Source organism: Guillardia theta, assembly GCF_000315625.1.
Source record: "Guillardia theta CCMP2712 unplaced genomic scaffold GUITHscaffold_10, whole genome shotgun sequence".
NCBI lineage: Eukaryota > Cryptophyceae > Pyrenomonadales > Geminigeraceae > Guillardia > Guillardia theta.
In genome coordinates, this window is record NW_005434664.1 from 137,789 (window position 1) to 158,937 (window position 21,149).

The 21,149-nt window shown below is 52.5% G+C and overlaps 7 protein-coding genes across 7 annotated transcripts; 2 read left to right on the forward strand and 5 right to left on the reverse strand.

Moving 5' to 3' along the window:
- Positions 1-28: 28 nt before the first annotated feature.
- GUITHDRAFT_102332 (hypothetical protein) lies at positions 29-588 on the reverse strand (the record flags this gene model as incomplete). The annotated part of the gene is made up of 4 exons (XM_005838650.1): positions 29-298; positions 353-396; positions 447-504; positions 559-588. 4 exons carry the CDS (start codon positions 586-588, stop codon positions 29-31), a joined length of 402 nt encoding a protein of 133 aa, XP_005838707.1.
- A 935-nt stretch (positions 589-1,523) lies between these two features.
- On the forward strand, positions 1,524-3,086 carry GUITHDRAFT_102333 (hypothetical protein; the record flags this gene model as incomplete). Its single annotated transcript, XM_005838651.1, has 6 exons — positions 1,524-1,589; positions 1,631-1,676; positions 1,737-1,827; positions 1,876-1,932; positions 2,098-2,866; positions 2,919-3,086. The coding sequence occupies 6 exons, from the start codon at positions 1,524-1,526 to the stop codon at positions 3,084-3,086; spliced, it is 1,197 nt and encodes a 398-aa protein (XP_005838708.1).
- Positions 3,087-3,121: 35 nt separating this feature from the next.
- GUITHDRAFT_92461 (hypothetical protein) lies at positions 3,122-4,636 on the reverse strand. Its single transcript, XM_005838652.1, has 6 exons — positions 4,566-4,636; positions 4,433-4,517; positions 4,256-4,384; positions 3,708-4,208; positions 3,467-3,658; positions 3,122-3,417 (listed from the first exon to the last, which is right to left on the reverse strand). The coding sequence occupies exons 2-6, from the start codon at positions 4,496-4,498 to the stop codon at positions 3,238-3,240; spliced, it is 1,068 nt and encodes a 355-aa protein (XP_005838709.1). The 5' UTR covers positions 4,499-4,517; positions 4,566-4,636; the 3' UTR covers positions 3,122-3,237.
- A 6,898-nt stretch (positions 4,637-11,534) lies between these two features.
- On the reverse strand, positions 11,535-12,609 carry GUITHDRAFT_84845 (hypothetical protein; the record flags this gene model as incomplete). The annotated part of the gene is made up of 3 exons (XM_005838653.1): positions 11,535-11,919; positions 11,969-12,000; positions 12,188-12,609. 3 exons carry the CDS (start codon positions 12,607-12,609, stop codon positions 11,861-11,863), a joined length of 513 nt encoding a protein of 170 aa, XP_005838710.1. The 3' UTR covers positions 11,535-11,860.
- A 35-nt stretch (positions 12,610-12,644) lies between these two features.
- GUITHDRAFT_134097 (hypothetical protein) lies at positions 12,645-14,191 on the reverse strand (the record flags this gene model as incomplete). The annotated part of the gene is made up of 4 exons (XM_005838654.1): positions 12,645-12,678; positions 12,704-13,698; positions 13,763-13,933; positions 14,006-14,191. 4 exons carry the CDS (start codon positions 14,189-14,191, stop codon positions 12,645-12,647), a joined length of 1,386 nt encoding a protein of 461 aa, XP_005838711.1.
- Positions 14,192-15,860: 1,669 nt separating this feature from the next.
- Positions 15,861-18,701, forward strand: GUITHDRAFT_134098 (hypothetical protein; the record flags this gene model as incomplete). Its single annotated transcript, XM_005838655.1, has 11 exons — positions 15,861-16,456; positions 16,600-16,632; positions 17,115-17,585; positions 17,629-17,700; positions 17,744-17,804; positions 17,851-17,931; positions 18,055-18,236; positions 18,278-18,317; positions 18,369-18,398; positions 18,446-18,487; positions 18,585-18,701. The coding sequence occupies 11 exons, from the start codon at positions 15,861-15,863 to the stop codon at positions 18,699-18,701; spliced, it is 1,725 nt and encodes a 574-aa protein (XP_005838712.1).
- Positions 18,702-18,717: 16 nt separating this feature from the next.
- VPS23A (vacuolar sorting protein 23A) lies at positions 18,718-20,538 on the reverse strand. Its single transcript, XM_005838656.1, has 15 exons — positions 20,476-20,538; positions 20,309-20,429; positions 20,200-20,259; positions 20,067-20,137; positions 19,955-20,011; positions 19,846-19,904; positions 19,737-19,791; positions 19,469-19,684; positions 19,396-19,420; positions 19,260-19,327; positions 19,180-19,211; positions 19,093-19,137; positions 18,977-19,040; positions 18,829-18,902; positions 18,718-18,783 (listed from the first exon to the last, which is right to left on the reverse strand). The coding sequence occupies exons 1-15, from the start codon at positions 20,518-20,520 to the stop codon at positions 18,774-18,776; spliced, it is 1,002 nt and encodes a 333-aa protein (XP_005838713.1). The 5' UTR covers positions 20,521-20,538; the 3' UTR covers positions 18,718-18,773.
- Between the last annotated feature and the right edge of the window lie 611 nt (positions 20,539-21,149).

The window sequence follows — 21,149 nt, forward strand, 5'->3', positions numbered from 1 at the left end:
GAATATTATTGTTTTCTCAGTAGCTTCTTCACGCGATGATCTCCTTCTTGAACGTCTCCACGGAGATCTTGGATATCCCCAGCTTCCCCCCCTGCTCGCTGAACTCGATCCACTCCTTTCCCTCCTCCCGAACAAGACCCTCAGGCTTCTTCAGGGTCCGCACAAACTCGAACTCAACGCAGTCCCTGTTGCCTTGGGAGATCTTGTACTCCTTGACGTCCCAGTGGACAGAAGGAAAGTTTGAAAAGAAAGTCTTCATCATGGATGAGATCGCATCTATCCCCTCGTATGCTCCGACCTAGAAATGTAAACCAAAGTCAGTCTCTGTCAATCTTCAGGAGCCGTCAATCACCGTTGTCGACTGATACGATGCGTTCGCATTGAGCTGCTTCAAACCTGTCAGCACAAGTTACATCCCTGCCTCCTCTCCTCCCCTCGCCCATCACAAGCTTCCACGTCGTGCTCGTTGCTCAATCGCACGTACTCCTCCGCCAAGGTCAGAAGCTGCAGGAGCAGGTCAGAGGGAGCCGAGAGGCGTCAGTTGGAGCAGCCACCGACCTTGCTAGTCTCATCCGATGATATAGACATGTGGCGAAGCTGTCGGGACCTGCAGGCCGCGGGAGTGACTGACGGGAAGGAGGCGGGTCGAGGCGCGAGTCGAAGGGAAGAGAAGGGGAGCCGGGAGAAAGAAAATGCCCGAGAGGTTGAGAGGGACATTGACATCATAGCGAAGGTCCAAAGACGGGCCCCATGAGACATGATCGATCTCTGCATCTCCTTCTCTCGCTAGGACAACTGCTCAAGTATCATCACGACTTGGCAAAGAAGCACAACATGAAGGTTAGAGGAGCTTGCGAGCAAGTACATGTAGTGTGCATGTCAGAGAAAGTTGTCTGAAACGAGAGAAGCAAGTGGAGAAGGTGGATAGAAAGCGAGGGTGATGAGAGACAGAGTGAGGGGAGCGAAATCAGGTCGACTTTTGAGCTGGAGAGTAGGCGGGAGTAACGTCAAACAAGCTGAGGACGAGGGCGGGGAGCAGGACGAAGACAAGGATGAGGACAACCAGGAGAAAGGAGTAGGAGTATGAGTATGAGTAGGAGGTGTGGAGGATGATGAGAAAGGAGGAGGACGAGCAGTAGTCTGTTGTAGTCAGTAGCAGTCGATCGTTTAGCAGTCGTAGGAAGAGGATTGGAGTTCCCTTTATGACTTGGGAATTGTCCTACAAGCTCCACATCCCCGCTACGACCCCCTGCACCCTGGCCGCCCGTGGGCCGCCGGATCTATGGCGATGGCCTTGGCTGCGGTGGTGGCTGCCGCGATGCTGAGCTGCCATGCAGCAGGGGAGCAGGTGCTGCTGACGAACGAGAGAAGCACCGCACCTGCTTTTGCAGCTGGACATGGCCGCTCCCTCTCGGGTTGTTCGCCGTTGGAAGGAGGAGCGCGAAGAACTTGCAAGAGAACGAGGTGGGCGAGGATGACGCACGAGGCTGCTCTTAGCTGCTCGCAGACAACCGCATCATCGCATGTCTCCGAGCATGCAGACAGATCAGGCTAGAGCATGGAAGTCCTTCGAGGAGTGGGCGGAGAAGGTTTGTCCGTATACCCTAGAGACAATACTCACCGTTGGCAGGCCGGAATCCAGAACCCTACGATCAAGATGTCGGAGTTCGCTTCTGGTCTTCGCGGTTGACCTCATGCCCCTCCTCTCTCCTCTTCGTCCTCACCTGACCGTCTAGGGATGAAGGCCATCTCTCCTGTCTCCTCCGGGGACATCCTAGTGACAGTCCCATCGACCTCAGTCTTGAGGGTGGTCAAGGGGCAGAGCAGGTCTTGTTCCTCCACAGCAAGAGTCGTCAGGGGCTGACAGGACGGCAGGCTGCCATCTCGTCTCAAGGGCTATGTCTCCGAGGGCACATGGCAGGGTCTCGAGTGGTGGGCTCAACTTGCAGTCCTCTTGCTGTGGGAGAAAGGACACGCGAGGTCGCCTTCCACGGAGCCATCCTCGTAAGAGATCATACAGAGAGGAGAACAGGGAGGGAGGGAGGGAGGGAGGGAGGGAGGGAGGGAGGGAGGGGGGTGTAACCATGTCGATCATAGGTTTGTGAGATGGATCGAAGTTCTTCCCAAATCTTTGAGCACTCCGTTTCATTGGAATGAGGAGAGCGTGAAGGAGCTGCAGTATCAGCCCCTGATTGACAAGATCGAGAAGCAGAAACGTGAATGGAGGAGCATTTTTGACAAGATCAGCTGCGACAACCCACAGTTTCAGGAAGCAGACTTCTACAATGCTTGTGAAATGGCAAGGAGCCGTGCTTTTTCTGGGCCCTACGTTGGCAAACTACCCAAGGACCAGATGTTTCTCACTGGCTTGCTAGTTGCTCTGTCAACTCAGCTTCATCTCCTCGAAACTTCTCAAGCTGCTCTTGGAGCTGTGCTGGTGGTTGGAGGTATCCTGGCCAACACCTTCCTCCTCCCCAACTTTCTCGGACTGACCCACTACGTCATTGCCCCCATGATTGATATGATCAATCACGACGGGCAGAGCAAGTCCATCGTCACCTACCAGGCACTTCAAGCTGCGTTCGAGGTCCAGTCATCGTCGAACTTCAACGTCGGGGATCAAGTTTTCATCTCGTACGGCGATCGCAGCAACGATCAGCTCCTGCAGTACTATGGCTTCGTAGAGATGGACAATGTTCATGACTTGTACGAGATTGCTGATTTGGACGGCAAGCTGCGAAAGAAGGGAGGAAAGGGAGGCTCTGAGGTGGGTTCGAAAGATGCCTACGTCTCTCCGAAGGGACTTGATGAGGAGAGCATGAATCGCGCCAAGAGTTTGTTCCCAGACGAGGCTTCGGCTCGCCAGGTGAGATGAGCCATGGAGCTCTTGAGATCAACAGCGTGACACATGGAGGCAGGCGGTGAAGGAAATTCTCCAAGACGAGCTCAATTCCTTCCCCACGACATTGGAGGAGGACGAGGTCGCTCTGCGCTCCAGATCTGCGCTGCAGTCCAGTTTCCCCCTTGCGCTCTCCTTTCGAGTGAGCAAGAAGCGATTGCTACATCAGGTACTGCAGCAGCTTTAGGGAAGGATCAGTGAACCACAGGAACGCAAGATGTTGAATCAATGAGCTTTAACCACCCGTTCCACGCATTAGTAATAATGAATCCCAGAGAACAAGTTGAGATTTTCTCCGTCGCCAAATTGAGCTGATGTTCTAGCAAGAGACCCTTAAATCATCGAAGCCTTCGGCGGATTTCCTTCTTTTTCCGAACTATTTCTTTGTACAGTCTGTCCCGATATTCTGACACGGAGAACTTGGTATTGTCGTCGAGGGCGATGCGAATGGGTGGAGTAGGGTAAATAGGCTCCTCAGCCTCGTTGTGAAATTGAGCGACGTATGGATGGCTCAATGCCTGTGGGTCATGTCAAGGGAGCACACGTTCACATGAAGCTGCTGCTTACCTCTTCAGCAGTTATTCTCTTGTTGGGGTTAAACTTGAGACATCTCCGCAAGAGGTCCAGAGCATCAGGAGGAGCGTTAGGAAACATGTCCGAGAGGAATCGTGGCTTTGAAGGAGGAAGTGACTCCAACATGTTAGCAGCGAAAGGGGAACGGATGGACTCAATGTCCTCAGCAGAAGGCCTTCCAGTGACCTGAAACATCTGTTAGGAGGGCCTGAATAGTTTCAAAGCGAATATGAACCTCGATAATGCGATCTAATTGGTTCATTGTGGACGTTCCAGGGAAAGTAGGTTTTCCTCCCAGCATCTCACCGAGGATACATCCAATGGACCAAATGTCTACCCCCTTTGTATATTTCGTGCTCCCCAGCAAAATTTCAGGAGCTCGATACCAACGAGTCGCAACGTAGTCTGTCAACACTGGGTTTGACACACTGTTGTTAGACAGAGCCGCAATGGATCTCGCTAAACCAAAGTCGCAAACTTTGACAAGACAATCGCTGTTCAAGAGCATGTTGCTCGGCTTCATATCACGATGAAGCATCCCAGCGGTGTGCATGTACTTGAGAGCCTTGAGCAATTGGTACATGATGTACTGCTTGTGGACTTCTTCGAGGATATTGGCGCGAATGACTGCATGAAGATCTGTGTCCATGAACTCGAAGACTAGGTAGATATCCCTGTCATTGTCTGCTTTCAACACATTCCACAGCTTGATGATGTTCTCATGGTTATTGAGCTCCTGAAAGGAGAGTGAGGATTCCAACACAGGTTTGTCATACACGTCACCTGTAAGAACATGATTTCTCGGAATGTACGTTGAGCGTCTGTTGCGTTTTGGAAAGCATCGAAGACCTTCTTGAGTGCAACGACTTCACGGGTTTTCTTATCGATGGCCTTCCAAACGATACCGTATGCCTTTGAAACACGTCATCTTGACATTGTTGTCACCAATCAGTTACTCACCCCCTTTCCAAGTTTGGAAACTATCTCGTACTTGCGAAGGACGTGCTTATCTATCTCTTCTGTCATTTTTCGAGTCTGACGGCTCCTTCAGGACTTCTCGTTATTGAGTACATGTTTAAGGAGGTATCATTACCTTTGGTGGGAGAACAAACTATCCCACAAGTCACCCTTCTCGGAACAGTCTACTTTGAGGATTCAATGTCTGTCAACCATGTTAAATGCCATTAAAATGAGAAGGAGCTCGAGCAGATGTAGATCCAATTAATACATCGCAGCAAACTGGTCCTGAGCCAAGGGGGAGGAAGGAATCGAACAACAAAACCAATTTCACACAACATTTCATCGACATGCTACCAGAAAACAGCTGTTGTTTGTGTATATCAGGCTGTAGAAGAGAACAGAAAATGTTGGATGAGTGAGAAACATAAGATTTCATACAAGTTTCCCGATTACATTAAGCACCAGGATGGGAAATCACGAGAAATCATAGAAGAACCTACGAAAGAAAAGACTCTGCAGGGATTTGATGCAAGCTAAATGCGCTACTGCCAATCGAAACAGAGGAGAGTCCTTCATGGACGAAAAAATACGTTTGAGCTGTTCTCAAGCTTATAAAGGAGCAACATGAAGGAAAACGGCACAGAGAACAGAGATATCATCAGCTATCATCGCAGAGGAGAGAGGAGGGATGACAATCGAAGCATGGAGGAGATTGGAATAGAGCAACGCCTCAATCTTTGCCGCTGCCATAGAGCGCCGGCAGGGTTTTACTACTACTACTACTACTACGACGGTGCCGTGTCGTTTTAAATTATTAAGAAACTGTACCTGAAAAGACTTTTTATTCCATTTGGCGTAGATTAGTACACAATTTTAAATACAGTTAAACTATATATTTATTTTTATCAAAGTAAAGGTACGAAAAAAAATATAAATACATCTTTTCTTTACAATAATTAAAATCTATAACTTCTTTTAAAGAAAATTCTGTTTTAATATAGTACCAAAAATTGCTATCAATCAAAATACATCTACAAATTTCAATTACTTATAAACATAAATATTTTACACTCATAAAATACTATAGAGAACTATCTCACTAGTACTAAATTCAAATTTATAACTACTTTTCGGCTTTCTACACCCCCACCCCCCAACTTTGACCTGTTCCTTTCACAGACCCCTTAATTTCATTCGTTCTTTTTCGTACACCCTTCTTTCTCCCTTGGAGTACCCCTCATCTTATGGGTACATATCTTTTCAATTCGACACAACATGTCCTGGTTCTGACCCACCCACCATTGCGTTCCCCTCAGATATTCGGTTGAATGATTTTGTTCGATTCAAACCAATCTAAGTCTTTGTCGATTCCAACCGATTGAAACCGACTCGGGTTGCAGATTTGGATTGGGTTGATTCCACTTGGATTTCAGCCGATTGAAATCGAAGAAATTCGATTCAAATCGTCCCGATCGGTTTATGAAAGAGGGAAAGGAGGGCAACTCGATGGTGGTGTGGACAGGAGGGAAATGGCGAGGGAGGCCCGGAGCGGGATGAAGCAAGGAAAGCGCGATGGCTATGGCATCAGAGAAGGAGGATATGTGCATAGGTAAAGATTGAAGGTGCATGGCGGTGAGAATACCATGAGGAGAAGAAGGTTGAACACGTGAATTGGCCAGCAAAGTTGATGATGCTTCATCGTTGGCTCAGCTGAAACAGGCCTCGGAAGTTTGGGTCTATCTGGGAATCATGGAGGTGCTGAAAGATGAAGATGATATCGACTGGTTGGACGAAGCCTACGATTCTTACGTGGATGAAGCCTCGACGGAAAAGCCAGGCGTTGAGGAGAAGCCTGGGGCAAAAGACGACAAGGAGGAAGAGGATGCTGACATCATTGCAGCCTTTTCTACAGACGAGATTCAAGAAGTTCAAGTGGATCCAGTTGAGGAAAAGGCGGCAAAAACGCTGCAGACTTTTTACAGAAAGCGAGTCAAATCTCAAGCCTTTTCTGTTGACTTCTTAGATTTGGTTCGTGGGAAGTTATCGCAGGACGAGAGGAAGCTCACGCCGATCTTAGAGGAGACAGCAGCAGCATCTTCACTGTTTCCTCAGAGGAAGCAGACCAAACTCTCAGAGTCTCTGTCACAGGTCCGTGTGATAGCTGTCGACCAGTACATCAAGGGCTCGGGAATCCAGTCCCAGTTCGAGAGTATCTTGAGCGACATGTTCGACAAAGACTACATCCCTGCCAACCCTTACCCTGTGATCTTCAAGGCGCTGAACCGCGTCAACTGCCTGGAGGTGGAGCATGGCGAAACCAAGAACGACATTCCGGAGGAGCTGGAGCGATGGGGCAATGAGATAACCACGTATGACGTGAAGGGTAAGAAGCTTCCCGTTGGGTTCCGCAAGTCGGACGGAGACGAGAGTTACTACGGAGACGAGGGTCTCATGAAGATAGTCTGCCCGGAAGGACAGAAGGTGCTGAGAGAGGCGCTGAAGGGCTTGCTGGAGCCCCAAAAGGCAGAGCAGGGGGAGGTCAAAATGCTGCTCGGACGAAGCCTGGAGGGCAGTGCGATCTTCCACTCGCCCTCTGAGCCGTTTCCAGCAAGGATTGTGATTGTTGACAACCTCGTCTTCCTGGGGAGCCTCGACGTGTCTCTTGACATGTTCTGCAATCATGTCTTCCAAGACATCACAGAGCTCGCGTCCTCCGGCGAGAACATCCTCCTCAAGGATATGACGCTGAGCCTGGAGACGGAAGATGCGAACAAGGAGAAGTACTCGAGCTGGAACGTGTTGCAGATGAAGCAAAGGAAGAGGGAGTTCTTCATCGACCTGCAGAACTCTGCTATCCACAAGAGGAAGTGCGAGGTCGAGTTCCTGCTCTCAGTCCAGGCCAGGAAGGGAGGGTACGTGACGGACAGGTCGAGAGGAGGATGGCTCCTCCTCCGCTGCCTGAAGAGATACGTCATCAGCCAGAGCATGTCGCCTCAGGAGAAGTACTTTTCCTCCACCGAGTCTCCCCACCTCTCCCTCCAGCAGGGCGTCTTCTATGACCGCGAGCACGCAGTGCTCTTTGCGTCTCGGAAGCTGCTGGCAGGGGAGGGAGGAGGTCAGCATGCAAGCAAGAAGAATGTGGAGCTGTTCATCTCGAGGTGCCTCAAGAAGATGGAGGAGGGAGAGTGGAGAGGAGACTTCCTGCAGGTGGCAGAGCAATCGCTGCTGATGAACAGGATGAAGGCGTCTGCTGGGATCAAGATCGAGCTCAAGAACTCCGAGATGAAGGCTTTCAAGCTCCTCCGCGGCGGCGCTCGATTCCTCCTAACCATGCAGGAGCACAGTGAAAACATCGCCGAGGCCATGCAGGCGGTCCTGAGGGCCTGCGAGCACGCGCAGCTCTTGTCGGAGACAGGCTTCTTGTCGTTGAAGGAGGAGGAGGAGGGGAAGAAGAAGCGCAATTTTGACGTGGAGATGGCGAGCGGGAGGGTGGAGGTCAAAATTATCGTTGGCACGGTGATCGGCGAGCTCGTGTGGATGAGCAGGGAGGTAGGGCGAGTCATCGGCCAGGGAGGAGCTGGAAGCGAGCTGGACACCCTCGGGGACGTGATCATAGCGAGGATCGGCAAGGTGCTGAAGGGATGGAACATGGACGAAGGGATTCGCCCTGTCGACCTTGTGGAGCTGGGCAGGTGGCTGAGGTACGTCTTCGAGCTCTGCTACCACTCGTACTCGTCCGTCGCCTTCCAGCTTGACCCCCTTGCCCACGATCGCTCCAAGAGCCTGGATGTGCTGAGAAATCTCGAGGAGGACCTGACGCGGGACATGCTCCCGATCGCTGCGGAGATGCAGAAGTCGATCTCCTCCTACCAGGTGCCCGCAGACATCGCCAGAGAGACTCTGATCCTCCGATTCTGCGTCGACTGCTCTCTCGATCTCTTCCTCGAGTTCTTCTTCCGCCATCTCACTGACAAGAGTCTCCATCCTCTCCCCATCATGAAGGCGCTGCAGGCTGCTCGTTCCTTTGCCCTCCACTTCCTCCTCTTCAAGGCTCACAGCCTCGACATCCTTGAGGTCGTCGCCAAGATCGAGACGAACGTGAAGCTTGCAGAGGAGGACACGGCTGCGCGCATGTTCCTTTGTGAGCTTCTTCTCCTTGCCTCTGCACCAGCACTCCTCTCCTCTTCCTTCCTTTTCTCGTTCCGATCCACTTGCAGAGACACTCCATTTCTGTGTAGTATACGCTCTTGCTCCTCCTGCTCCTGCTCCTTCTCCTGCTCCTGCTCCTGCTCCTGCTCCTTCTCCTTCTCCTGCTCCTGCTCCTGCTCCTGCTCCCTCTCCTGCTCCTTCTCCTTCTCCTTCTCCCTCTCCTGCTCCTTCTCCTTCTCCCTCTCCTGCTTCTTCTCCTGCTTCTCCTGCTTCTCCTGTCTTCTTTGCTGCCGCAATATCACTGACTTGTCCCCTTAGACGAAGGAGACGGCAAGTTTGAGATGCTTTCCAAGTACGGCAGGCAACTCCCTCCCAACCCACAGCCGGGGCTCTGGCCTCCTCCTCTAGCTCCCTCTGCCTCCCCAATCTACGGTTCGAGCATCGCGCTCATGTCTTGGTTCTTCCTGTTGGCAGGAGCAGGAGCAGGCACAGCACTGATCCCGGGAGGAGCAGGAGGAGGAGCAGGAGGAGGAGCAGGAGGAGGAGCAGTGAGAGGAAGAAAGGTCGCCTCTAAGAGGATCAGTGGAGCAACAGCAAACGGAGGGGTCCACTTCAACTCCAACTACCCCCCCTCCTCCTGGTGGGCAACACATGAAGAGGTTAGGAGGATGGTGCTGGAGCTGAAGAACAGGCGGCCGTTCCCTCCCGGGTCATACGTCTACTCCTCTGCTCTTGGAGTCAAGAAAATCCTCGTCTACCCTCCTCCCTGTGTCCCGGTCAGCTTTCTCCCTTCTCGTCTCGTCTCGTCTCGTCTCGTCTCGTCTCCTTCTCTCCTCTCTCCTCTCCTCCTTGTCCTTCCCTTCGCCAGCTTCCCAGCATGCTGACGCCTCCGCTCTCTTCACAAAGTAGCTCTGCACCACATCCTCCTCTTGTCTCTCTCTTCTCCCTCGCTCTCTCCTCACCCTTTGAGCAGGTGGCTCGAGCAGGCTTTGCCCGCCTGGACCTCACCGAGTATCTTCTCATCCAGGGACCGAAACGCTCGACGGCCCTCCAGCTCGCCTGCTCTCACATCCTCGACCACATCCTGGAGCTTCACGATCGTTCTGAGCATGTTCCCTTCGGCCTCTTCTACGCTGATCAGGAGCAGAGGTCAGCTCACCGAGGATGCGACCTTGCGCGTGCGGGGCATCGAGGGTTCTCTCCTGCGCAGATCAAGCAGAAGGATCGGCAGGCGATGACGGAGGAGCTTGCTGCTGCTCTCCTCCGCAAGCAGCCGGTCTACACGTGCGGGCTGTTCTGCCTGAAGGAGGGGAGGAAAGAGTCAGAGAACGAGAGGGAGAGGAAGGAGGACAAGGACAAGGATGGAGAGTACGTCTACTTCACCATAACCCACAACGTCGTCTTTGCTCCCAGCTCAGTCCCAGAGAGAGGACGAGGCTACTTGCTCGACGAGGTGGAGTACCTATGGGAGCCGGACCTTACCTCCCCCTTCGTCAACGTCTTCTTCACCATGAACAGCTCCAAGATAGCGCAGAGCCTGTACAGAGTTGACAACAAGTTCGAGGACCCGGTGGGTGAGGAGAACAGCCGAACGTTCCTTGCGATCATCGACGCCAGACTGCAGCAGGAGATTGACGAGGGGAGGTACATGGACGCTGCCTACTCCATCCTTTATAAGTCGGTACGTCTCCTTCCACCACCTCTTTGTGCTCGCCCCAAACCCCCTGCCCTTTTCTGCTTCCTCCCATATCACCTGCTCTTTCACCGTCCTCGTCCTCGTCCTCGTCCTCGTCCTCGTCCTCGTCCTCGTCCTCGTCCTCGTCCTCGTCCTCGTCCTTGTCCTTGTCCTTGTCCCCGTCCTCGTCCTCGTCCTCGTCCTCGTCTTCGTCCTCGTCTTCCTCTGCCTCCTCGTCCTCTCTGTCCCCAACCCCTTCTTTCTGCACCTGACTTGAAAGAAGATGCTGCACAGTCGGCTGCTGGGGATAGGTGCCCTGCTTGAGAAGAGGCGGACGGCGAGAGATTACGAGGAGACGATCCAGACGTCTGGGAGGAAGCATCTGGACCACAAGTTCGAGAGAGAGTGAGACTCCTACTCCTCCTCCTCCTCCTCCTCCTCCTCCTCCTCCTCCTCCTCCTCCTCCTCATCATCATCATCATCATCATCATCATCATGCTGACATCCTCCTTCTCCTCTCCTTCTCCTTCCTTCCTCCATATCCCTCCCTTTTTCTGTCCTGCTGCTCCTCCCGGTCATTCTGCTCTCCCAACCGTCATTCTGTTCCCCATCTCCCTCCTCCTGTCCCCACATGTCCCCCCCTCACTCCCTTGGCTCCCCATCTTAGATTCTACCCCAGGTACCCGGAGCTCGCAGCTCTAGCGGATGCCTTCCGAGTGATTCACTCCCTTCCACAGCAGTTGCTCTGCATCCAGCAGCAGCTGCTCACCATCGCTTCCGCCCTCTCCTCCTCCTCCTCTGAGATCCGTCTCAAGCTCAACATGAAGCGCATCGTCGTACGTCCTTCCTCCCCTCCCTCATCCTGATCGTCATGCGCAGCCTCTTCCTGCCTCCCTCCTCCGCTTCCCCGTCCCTCCCGCCTCCTTCCCTCCCCCTTTTTGCTTGCCTCCTTCTCCTCTCACACTTGCCCAGCATCAGCTGGAAGGATGTCGTACCGGTCTGCTGGGCATCGCGCGGGAGGACGGGTCCAACGTCCTCCTCTACGGCTGCTTCCGCGCAATGAGGATGCGCCTCAACGCCATCGCCGAGCAGGTCGACTCGATCGCCAAGGACCCCGCAAACTTCGCGGACGCTGCCAACTCTCAGCTGGGTACCTCCTCGGTGCGGTACCCCAGCTTCAGGGAGGTGACGGGGAGCAGCGCAGAGAGGAAGCTTATGGAGAATTTCTCAGCTCTTAACGACCTCCTCTCAGCTGCCGTCCAGTTGTCTTCCTGTGTCGCCTGGCAGCAATTCTCGTCCTTCCAGCTCCTGCAGGACAAGCTGACGGTCCAGAGAGGAGGAGGAGGAGTAGGAGGAGGAGGAGGAGGAGGAGGAGTGCTGGGCAATGGATGACAAGGTACAAGGCAGAGGTCAAGGTCGGTGAGGTGGGAAGACAGCTGTTTGATGATAGTGACGGAGGCGATGGCGTGAGATGGAGAAGGGAGAGGCAAGGGGAGGAGGAGGAAGGGGAGGGGAGAGGTGGAGCGGGGAGCAAAGGAGAAAGCGTTGAGGGGGGAGGAGATAGGGTAGCTGAGAGCAGTTTATATAGAGAGAGGGAGATCTTTTTAAGTGTTGTACAAGTCCTGCCATATCTCGATCAAGCTGTCGAGCCCGTACAAGTAACCTATCAAAACTGTTAAAGTCTCCCCCTCCTCTCCCTCTCCCTCCCTTACCGTCTTCGTAGTTCCCTTCCTCCCACTCTTTCCTGCACGGAGGAGGAGGAGGAGTATGAGTAGGAAGGAGGAGGAAGGGGAGAGGGGGAGGAGGAGGAGGAGGAGGAGATCATGTAGATGGGTGAAGAACAGGACGAAGAAGGAGACAGGGAGAGGGCAGGACAAGGGCAAGAAGCAAAGGTCAGCTAACACTCTCAACGCGCAAACTCTCCTCCCCACCTGTGGTCGAGCGTCACCGGCACCTTGTTCGCATGCGCGAAGTCGATCATCCAGATTCCCAGCTTGCTCTCCTCCTCAGCGTCGTACACGAAGAGCAGGGAGCTGCCCACCAGCTCATGCAGGCGGAACCACTCCGAGGCCTCCAGCGCTGTGCGGAGATGCTTGAGACGTTCGAGGCAGGCAGCCCAGACCTCCGTCCTGCCGTTGAGGAACTTGTGGAAGGAAAGCTGGATATCTGCCTTGGAGCTGATCGTCTTCGTCTCGTCCTTGCTGATCGAGTTCTTACCCGCCTTCACCATCTCCAGGCGGAACCCGAAGTGACCCGAGGAGGACAGGCGCTCCCTGAACTGCATGTACCGCAGCTTCGTGATGCCCTCCTGGATCTCAGCTGGGGTCGGCTCTTCGGGAGCTGCTTTGATCATCTTCTCGAGCAGGTCCATCCTCTTCTTCTTGTTGCTCACCTCGCTCTCCTGGAACGTTCGCTTCCCCATCTTGATGTCCATCAGGCACGGCGACTTCAGCCCAGCTGTCAAGTCTTGGAGGATGGCCAGCTCATGCCCGCCCTCCTCCGCCTTCCCCCGGTACTCAGGGCAAAAAGAGCGCATCTCGTTGCCCATGAGCTCCTGCAGAGCCTCGTGCTCCACGTGGTTCGTCTTCTTCAGCACGCAGCCAGGCCAGTGGTCGGCCGTCACGAAACCATCTTCATGCCCAGCACCTTCGTGCTTCTTGGCGGCTGCCTTGTCCTCCTTTTCTGTAGAGGACGAAGATTCCTTCTTCTGCTTCTTGCCTGCAGTTGCCCCAGCATCTTCTCCCCCAGACTTGAGTCCGACTTCGTCGTGCTGAGTCTCCTTTGCATCTTTTACAGTGTTCTCCTCTTTGATACCATTTGTTTCTTTCACTTCCTTCTTTTCTCCTTTCTTCTCCACGTGGTTGCTCGTCATCACTATCTTCTTGGCTGTATCCGCGTCTCCATTCCTCTCCCTCACTTCGATCGCCTCGTTCAGCAACGGCTCATCCCAGCTCTGGTTCAGGCTTAGAGCCTTTTCCACATGCATCTTGAGGCCGAACAGGAGGCTTTCAAGACCCGCGCAGGCCTCGTCTATTACAGGGAACGATCTGTTGGACGACTGCGATGTTAATGAGAATGATTTTGCGCTCAAAATGACGTCAAGGAAGGTCAACCAGGTCTCCAGCACGCTCGCCTTCAAGCTCTTCGTCCTCCTCTCCTCGACTAGCCGACCGGCATGAAGCCTCACCCGCTTCCAATAGCTACGCGACGTCCAGTGCCAGAACAAATTCAGGATCTGCTTCCTTCTTCTGCGTGTGAGCGCCTTCGCCGCCGCTGCTCGTGCATGCTCCATGTATTTGCTGCACAGGAAGAACTCCTTCCACTCCTTGCTGTACCTCGACTGCATGCTGAGAGCTGTATGAGAAGCTATCACGCTCTCCCTCAACTTCCTCATCCTCTCTCGTCGGAAGTAATTCTGCCACATTCGAAGAGCGTTCGTCGCCTGGCAAGCTAGTCAATCAACGAGTATTGTACAACTTCACAGGCAGCAACAGGTCTGAGGTTACCTCAAATATTTTCCACCTCAAGCTGATTCGCATTTGAATCCGTCGCAATTCAATCTCGCGAATGCAGAATTGCCTCCAGTCGCGCAGGAAGCAGCTCACTGCGCCATGCAGCCAGAACTTGAGGACAGACTTGAGAGAATGCTTTGCTGCTCTGATCCTCTCGCTCACGATCTGGATCAACGAGACTCAGTCCAGACTCTCACAATCAAACAAGCAAAACAAGGCTCAAACAGCAGCACTCACCCTCCAGGAAGCAAACGCATGTCGCAGAGGAATAGATTCCATGCCCCAGTACGACGCAGCGACTGTGAGCTTGTTGAGAGCGAAAGGAGAGCATACTTTCTCCGAGAGGATGTCGAAGAACAACACGCTCCTCTGGGTTTTATCATGATTCCTCGAGACCTGGTCATTCGCGACAATCCCCTTCATGTTTGTGCTTGAAATCCTTCACAAACTCAACGTCCACCTCTGTCAAATCGAACGCAGCCTCTTTTTACAGGCTCTATAATCTCATCGTTGAGGAACAGCAAATGTTAAAGCACATGAAATTAACGGCTGACGCATAGACCCTGAGTAGGGACACCTGACGTTATTCTCGTGCACCTCGCACCATCCAGGTGACCACAGTATCCAAACCCCTTGCAAGGGAGCTGAAACCTGAACCAAACCTATCAGTGAAACACCGGAGAAAGTTTCAAAATCTTTCAATGCTTCGACCAAAGCCAACCATACTCGTTTTCTTTTCCTTCACAACTACTTGGGAGCTTAACGTTGAGACAAACGTTTGAAGATCATCAGTCATTTGTTCCTTACAACAAGCTGAACGCAAGTGGAAACATGCCGCCTGCCTGTCAAAGATATTGACACAGTTTCGTTGCGTTTCTTGCGATCTGTCTCTTCCTGCCATGGTTCTGCTTATCTACATGTTCAACTTGCGAAGAACACACGACTTAGCTCTTGGTCCGGAGCGAACTCTGCTGCCTGCTAGGAAGCCACACATTTGGCAATGGCAAACCTACTCGTTCTCGCAACATCATCCTCTTGGTTTCAAACGTGCGTCCTCGATCGCGCATGCTCGCCCCGGCTTCTCAACATACTCCATGTAACATCTACTATCCCCTTCTCCTCTCCGATACCTCCATCATCATGTACAGATCCTCCTCCATGGTACTCTACTCGCCATTCCTCGTTCCTCCTGTATTCTTCCGCAGGGGTACCTCTTGAAGACGATCTTTTTTCGAAATCTCTTTAGTCATGAAAATTGTTTCCATTCATTCAAAAGTTTAGATACTAATTTTAGTCATATTAAACTTTTTACCACCCACCCCACAATTTTCGCTCTCCTCCAAGCGCCTAGACCGGCAAAAACTTCCTTGGCTCGCGCCGGTCCGTTACTGCGCAACGATCGGTCAACTTAAAATTGATCTAGAGCTATAAAACACTTTTTCGCATCGGAGTTTCCTGGGGTACCCCGGACCCCTCTGTTGACCATAAAAATGGGGGTACTACTACTGATACTGGTTCTGTCAATGCGGGTGGGTACCCGGAAAATGTTCATTTGAGGAGAAGACGGGGGGGTGACCCTACCCCACCCCTCCAGGGGTCCAGAAATCTCCGTCCTACAACTTCTTCACTACCCCCATTTACCTATCATAGTACCCCCATTATAGCACCCTACCTGGTTCCCCTACCCCTCAGGGCCTCGTATCTGTTTTGGCCCACCCTTGCCAAGTAAAGACTCGCCCACCTTTGGAACCGTTGATGACTTTTTTTATCGATTTAATCGACTTTGGCGATCGATTTAATCGACTTTGGCGATCGATTTAATCGCCGGGGCCACGTCGGCGCCCGGCGGCCCGGCGGCTCGATCGTCACAAAATTCCCGGTGAAACTAATTTATATTGTTTTTCACGAATACGAGCTCTCGGGGGATCGCAATGCATCGATGCGGGAAATAGGAAGAATGAGTTGGGAAGGAGGAGGAGGAGGAGGAGGAGGAGGAGGAGGAGGAGGAGGAGGAGGAGGAGGAGGAGGAGGAGGAGGAGGAGGAGGAGGAGGAGGAGGAAAAACAAGGCGAGTAATTTCATTTGGCTTCAGCATGAAGCTTTCCCTCTTCTTTCTCCTCCTCCTGAATTTTTTCGCTTACTGCTCCTCGTCATGTCGGAGATCGTTTGTCAAGCCGCTTCTCACGTTGCGTGGAGGCATGGGCAGAGCAGACGAGCATCTGCCGCGATCGGGTGACGCTGTGGTGATGCACAGCTCGTCGAAGGCACATGCTGTTCCTGGAGGCTGCGAAGTGTACGATTTCCTTCCATTGGCGGTGGAAAGCGCGCTAGAGGGGATGAGCAAACGAGTCTTGGTGAGAGCAGGAAAGCACAGCTGGGACAGCGCGAAGCTGATCGTAGGAGGATGGAGGGCTGATCCAGCCAACCCCTACGAGTCCCTCCAAGAGCGAGAGGCCTCGGAGGTGACCAAGGAAATCACACGAGATGGCAAGTCGCCCACGGAGCAGACAGTCAGTCTGGTAGTGCAGGGGGAGGAAGGAGCAAGGATGTGGGGCATGTGGTTCCTTGAGCCTGAGAGCACAGGAAACTTCACCAACGTGACCTGTGCTGTGAACGCGTCGCACGACACGTCGCAATGTACCATAGAGGTCTGGGGGAGGGGATGGAAGTTCACGAGCTGTGGGATAAGGTGAGTAGGCTAACTTGGACCAGACTGCTGCTGCTGCCTTTGATGCTGCTCTTGTTCCCGCTCGTGTCCTCACTGTCGCTTCTTCCTCTACTCTTCATCCTCGCTTCAATCGGCTCATCACATTCTTCTCATTTTCTTCGCAGGAGTTTGCAAGGCACAGCATTGAAATGCTCTAGGTGGGCCAGCATAAACTGCTCCTCATGTGGTGGGATATCTTTTCTGTTCTGTTTCTTCTTTCCTAGCTCGGCCTTCCCTGATACTCCTGGCCCACTCCCAGCTCCATTTCCTCTTCACCTTCTTCTCGCCCCTTCTCTTCCTCCTTCCCTTCTTTGCCTCTTTCCCTCCTTGCCTCTCCCTGTCCTCGCTCCTCGCTCCTCGCTCCTCGCTCCCTCTCCCCTGCTCCTTGCTTGCTCCGCTCCTTCATCCACCTTTCTCTTCAAGTATCTTTTTTTCCTCATGCCAAAGTCGATCAGGTATCGGTGGCCTTGGAGCCGGAGAGAAAGATGAGTACGGAGAATGGGTTAGTTTCCTCCTTTTGATCACTCCCTGACCTCTCTGTCCCGTCCTCGTAATACTTCCTTACCCCCAGCGTTCCTCTCACTTCCTCTCGTGTTCATCATTTTGCTTTCCCCTCCTTGAGTTCTAAGGAGTCGACCAGGTCATGGACAAACGCTTTCGGACCGGGGGAGAGCAACGAGCAGAGAATGGCGTCGAGATGCGGGACGTTAGCAGGTGGCTCGGCGTTGCGGGTCAGCTGTCGCCCTACTGACGGAATGCATGAAAGAGCTGCTCTTAGTGACTGCGTCTTGGAGTACACTGGCCTTGGGTCCTACGCTGTGCAGGTGAACCAGTCAGCTCTCCCCTTCCCCGTCCCCGTAGTCGTCCCCATCCCCGTCCCCGTCCCCGTCCTCGTCCTCGTCCCCGTCCCCGTCCCCGTCCCCGTCCCCGTCCCCGTCCCCGTAGTCGTCCTTGATTGGCTGAGCAGCAACACGAAGACACTCGACTGCGAGCCGAGCATTGGTGGGCGCTCGCAGACGTCCCCCCTGGTCCTTGACTTGAACTGCAGCATGATCCAGGGGAACAGCGTCGGCCTCTTTGTAGATAGGAACAGCCTGTGCGAGGTCTACAGGTGGTCAGCCGAGGAGGAGGCTGCTGCTGTGACTGGAGTGCAGGTGTGTCTTCAAGGACAACGACATGGGGGCTTTCTATGCTGGCCCGGTGGCCTACAACGCGAGCATGAGGCTGTGAGGCTTTTGACACTCTTGCCCTTGGACTGAGCGCTCGCAGTGTAGGCAATAGGATCTACGGGAAGTTGTGGTTCAGCAGGAGGCGTCCAGGAGGGATCCTTGTACCGACTCCAGCAGGAGCTCAGCTTGATCTGACGACGTTGTCAGGTGGAGGAACATCACATCGACCGCAACGGGCCAACGTTCAGCAATGAGACTGAGAAGGAGAGGAGCGAGAGACTTCTCAAGGTGACGAGCCTCCACATGCTCGCGCTCGAGCTCTGACCTCCTGCCTCCTGCCTCCCCCTCCTCCCTCTACCGTCCCTCTCCCTCTCCTCTCCTCCCCTTCCCCTCTCCTCATTTTCCGAGCAGGAGGAGCACCACGGGCTGGACATCTCCGATGGCTCCTTCAAGGGTCACTTTGACAACCTTCTCGAGCTGGACGCCTTCAATCCTCTCTGTCTCTCTGCTACCGGCGAGTCATGGAAGAGCCTCGAGGACAAGCTGAAGGAGACGACGCTCGGAGGATACAACCAAGTCTATGCTGCTGCCCGGTGCGCTCTCCCTCCTCCTGCTCCGCTGAACATTGCATCAGCAACATCCAGAAGGTGGTGGAGGACGAGGAGACGTGGAAGGTGAGTCTGATGTGATCACTCGCAGCTTCTGACTTGAATGGCGGGGTTTAGCGAGGAGAAATCCCCCCGATGACCGAGGAAGTGAGTTCTGCCCTTGACCTTGACTCTCTCCCTGACTGCCGTCCAAGGATGCTGTCAACCTCCTGGAGGCGAACTGGCAGGACAACAAGGTGACGAGACTTGCAGACGACGAGCTTTCACGAAGCATGCACGCATGCCCACCAGCACTCCTCACCCTGTTATCTCCTCCTCTGAGTCTGCCATCAGGCGATAGAAGCATGGATCTACTCTCAGTTCCGAGAAGAAGGCACCAGGCTCCCTCAGCAGCAGCAGATGGATGGTAGCAGCGAGACTATAGAGGATGACGATCAAGATATCCTCTGAACACAGGCCTCAGTTTGCCTTTCAGGAGTTTATAATGCACATCTGGGTTTGAAAAGATCGTATCTCATCGCTTCAATGAATTCTGCGATCCAAGTCAACACAACTGTTATCACCAGATGGGCCTTACGCGTTCTTTTGTTGGTACTCAAGGATTTGACTGCGCAAGTTGTGGTTGGGTGTCAACATCTTGTGCGGCAGTTTCTGTTAAAAAGGCGCGAGTCACAACGAGTTTGAAACTCAAACTCAAACTGCTCCTGCTCTTCACCATCTCTCACCTCGTTTGTCAAGGGGGATGTGTCGCGCGTTTGTAACCATCTCTCAATCTCTACTCGCTCGTACCTGCACCGCACCATCAGCACCCACGAACGGGCCCAGTGTCATCAGAGCTCACGTGTGCCCGTCTGCAGCGAACACTGGGTCGCTCATAATCTCCATGCTGCTCATGTTCAGAGAGACCGGAGGAGAGGGGGGGAGTTACCTTATGGGGCATCGGAAGGAATTCTCCAGCACCTAGGGACAAGTCAACGTCCTCTTGCATGTGAAGACATTGAGACAGACCGAATCAAGCTCATCCATTTCTTTCGCTTTAGCTTTCACCTCATTGGTCAAATCAGGCCCTTTCAGATCTGATGCAGAAACATCGAACGGCAAAAAGTTAGAAGCTTTGCCATGGCCGAGCCGATCGAGCAACTACCTAGAGCGCGCATGGTCTTCTGAATCTGAAGAAAGGTCAGACTTAACATGCACTCAGCGTCTCATTCCTTCACCTGGTTAACATCTGGAGTATTTCGTGCTACGGGTGGCTGCGGAGGCGTGCGGTGAGGCGGGCTCTGAACTGTCTGCTTCCCCCCCGCCGTCTGCTGGCAACAGTTGTTAAGATTCGGAATTTGCGAGCAAGAACAAGATTCCTGTTCGTAAACTGGTTTCGACTTTGTTGCTCCTTTGTTCGCATTATCCTTTAAGTAACTTGGAGTGGCTGGCGGCTGGAAACACAAGCAGAAGTTAAAGACGTAACGCCAGAAGTTCACTTGAGACCTGTGATGGCTTTTTGAAGATGAAGGGATCACTTGTGAAAATTGCAGAGACTTCCCTGATAAGAGAAGTATTGAAGTCAGCTTTGTCATCAAGTGGAACAACAGGATACCTGAGCATTTCTACGATCGAGGATCGCTTCGTCCAATCATGAAGGTAGGGCAAATAAACCTGCCTGGAGTAAGAACAGAGTTGCAAAGAACACCCTTTCTCTTGTATACCAGGCCATGGGCATCGACGTGAAAATGATGCGGTTTGATCATCATATCTGGCGTTGGCTGATATGATATGATTTGAGTGTTCTCAAAGAACAGCAACTAAACGATACAATACCTGTATCATACACACTGGAGGAGAGTCGGGATGAGTTTCCCGCAAAAATACCGCAAGAGGGACATAATAACCTATAAACAAGGCACAAAACAAAAACATCATTACAATTGTCATCAGATTTTCAAAGCTGTACCGTTACTATTAAAAAACATCTGGACAGTCCCTTCAAGCTTGAAAAACTTTTGCTCGCTTCCTGTGTATCACTGTGAACATAATCCAAGATGTACATGTATCCAAGGCACCTGACATCATTCCAACTGATGGTCTGAGATAAGGGAACTTTTGTAAAACTTCAAGAGCGTCCGCAGCTTGACGCGATGAGTCCTTGAGTTTTATCCCATGACTTTTCAATTGCCTTTGAACCTAAAATGATATCAGGTCTTCTGAAACAAGATAAGGACATTCTCACCTCCTTGATCGCTGCTTTCATATCACTTTTTGATGGGGCACTCATTGTATTGAACCAGTATCTGTTCAACATCGCAAGAGAAAGCTTTCAGTTAATTTGATACGGAAAGATGAAGGTGATATTGGTGATGCATTCTTCTCATTCTGACACAGGAGCAATGGAGGTAACATTGGCGATTCATTCTTCCATTCTCAGGCAGATCGTGCATATCAGATGTAAACCGCAATTCATCGGAGCAAGAACAGCACAGGTGGATCACATGTGCCAAAAACAAATGGTGAAAACGGCCTGAAACAAGAAATGTGCCACGACAACCCACATCAAGTAGAGTTGCACCCTTGCTACATATAAATAGCCCCCAAAACCAGCACAGACATTTCACAGAAAGAAACTAACTAGCATCAGCACGTTGACGCCTGCAAAGTGACATTTGGTGAGATTCTGAGAAAATCTCGAGGGAAAAAAGGAATTAGGCGGAGAAAGTGGAGGAGAGAACAGGGGAGACCCAAATAGATAGCTCTGCAAGGGAGGAGAGGTTCGATTCAAGATAGACAACATGCGGGTATAGTGCAGGTAGAAATAGATTGATGATGAGATGAGTATGCCACTGAAGGCAAGATGACAGCGACGCAGCAAACGCTTCTCTCATGGTAAGGAGCAGCAAGAGGAAAGGA

Excerpts from the sequence above, each read along its gene's own strand:
- GUITHDRAFT_92461 (XM_005838652.1), bottom strand. The coding sequence starts at position 4,498 with ATGACAGAAGAGATAGATAAGCACGTCCTTCGCAAGTACGAGATAGTT. Across the intron at positions 3,659-3,707 it reads AATTAGATCGCATTATCGAG|GTCACTGGAAGGCCTTCTGC; the intron begins GTTCATATTCGC and ends CAGATGTTTCAG. Across the intron at positions 3,418-3,466 it reads AGAGAATAACTGCTGAAGAG|GCATTGAGCCATCCATACGT; the intron begins GTAAGCAGCAGC and ends CATGACCCACAG.
- VPS23A (XM_005838656.1), bottom strand. The coding sequence starts at position 20,520 with ATGAGTGCCCCATCAAAAAGTGATATGAAAGCAGCGATCAAGGAG. Across the intron at positions 20,260-20,308 it reads ATCAGTTGGAATGATGTCAG|GAAGCGAGCAAAAGTTTTTC; the intron begins GTGCCTTGGATA and ends AGTGATACACAG. Across the intron at positions 19,041-19,092 it reads TTCGCTGCAGACGGGCACAC|GTACGAGCGAGTAGAGATTG; the intron begins GTGAGCTCTGAT and ends GGTGCGGTGCAG.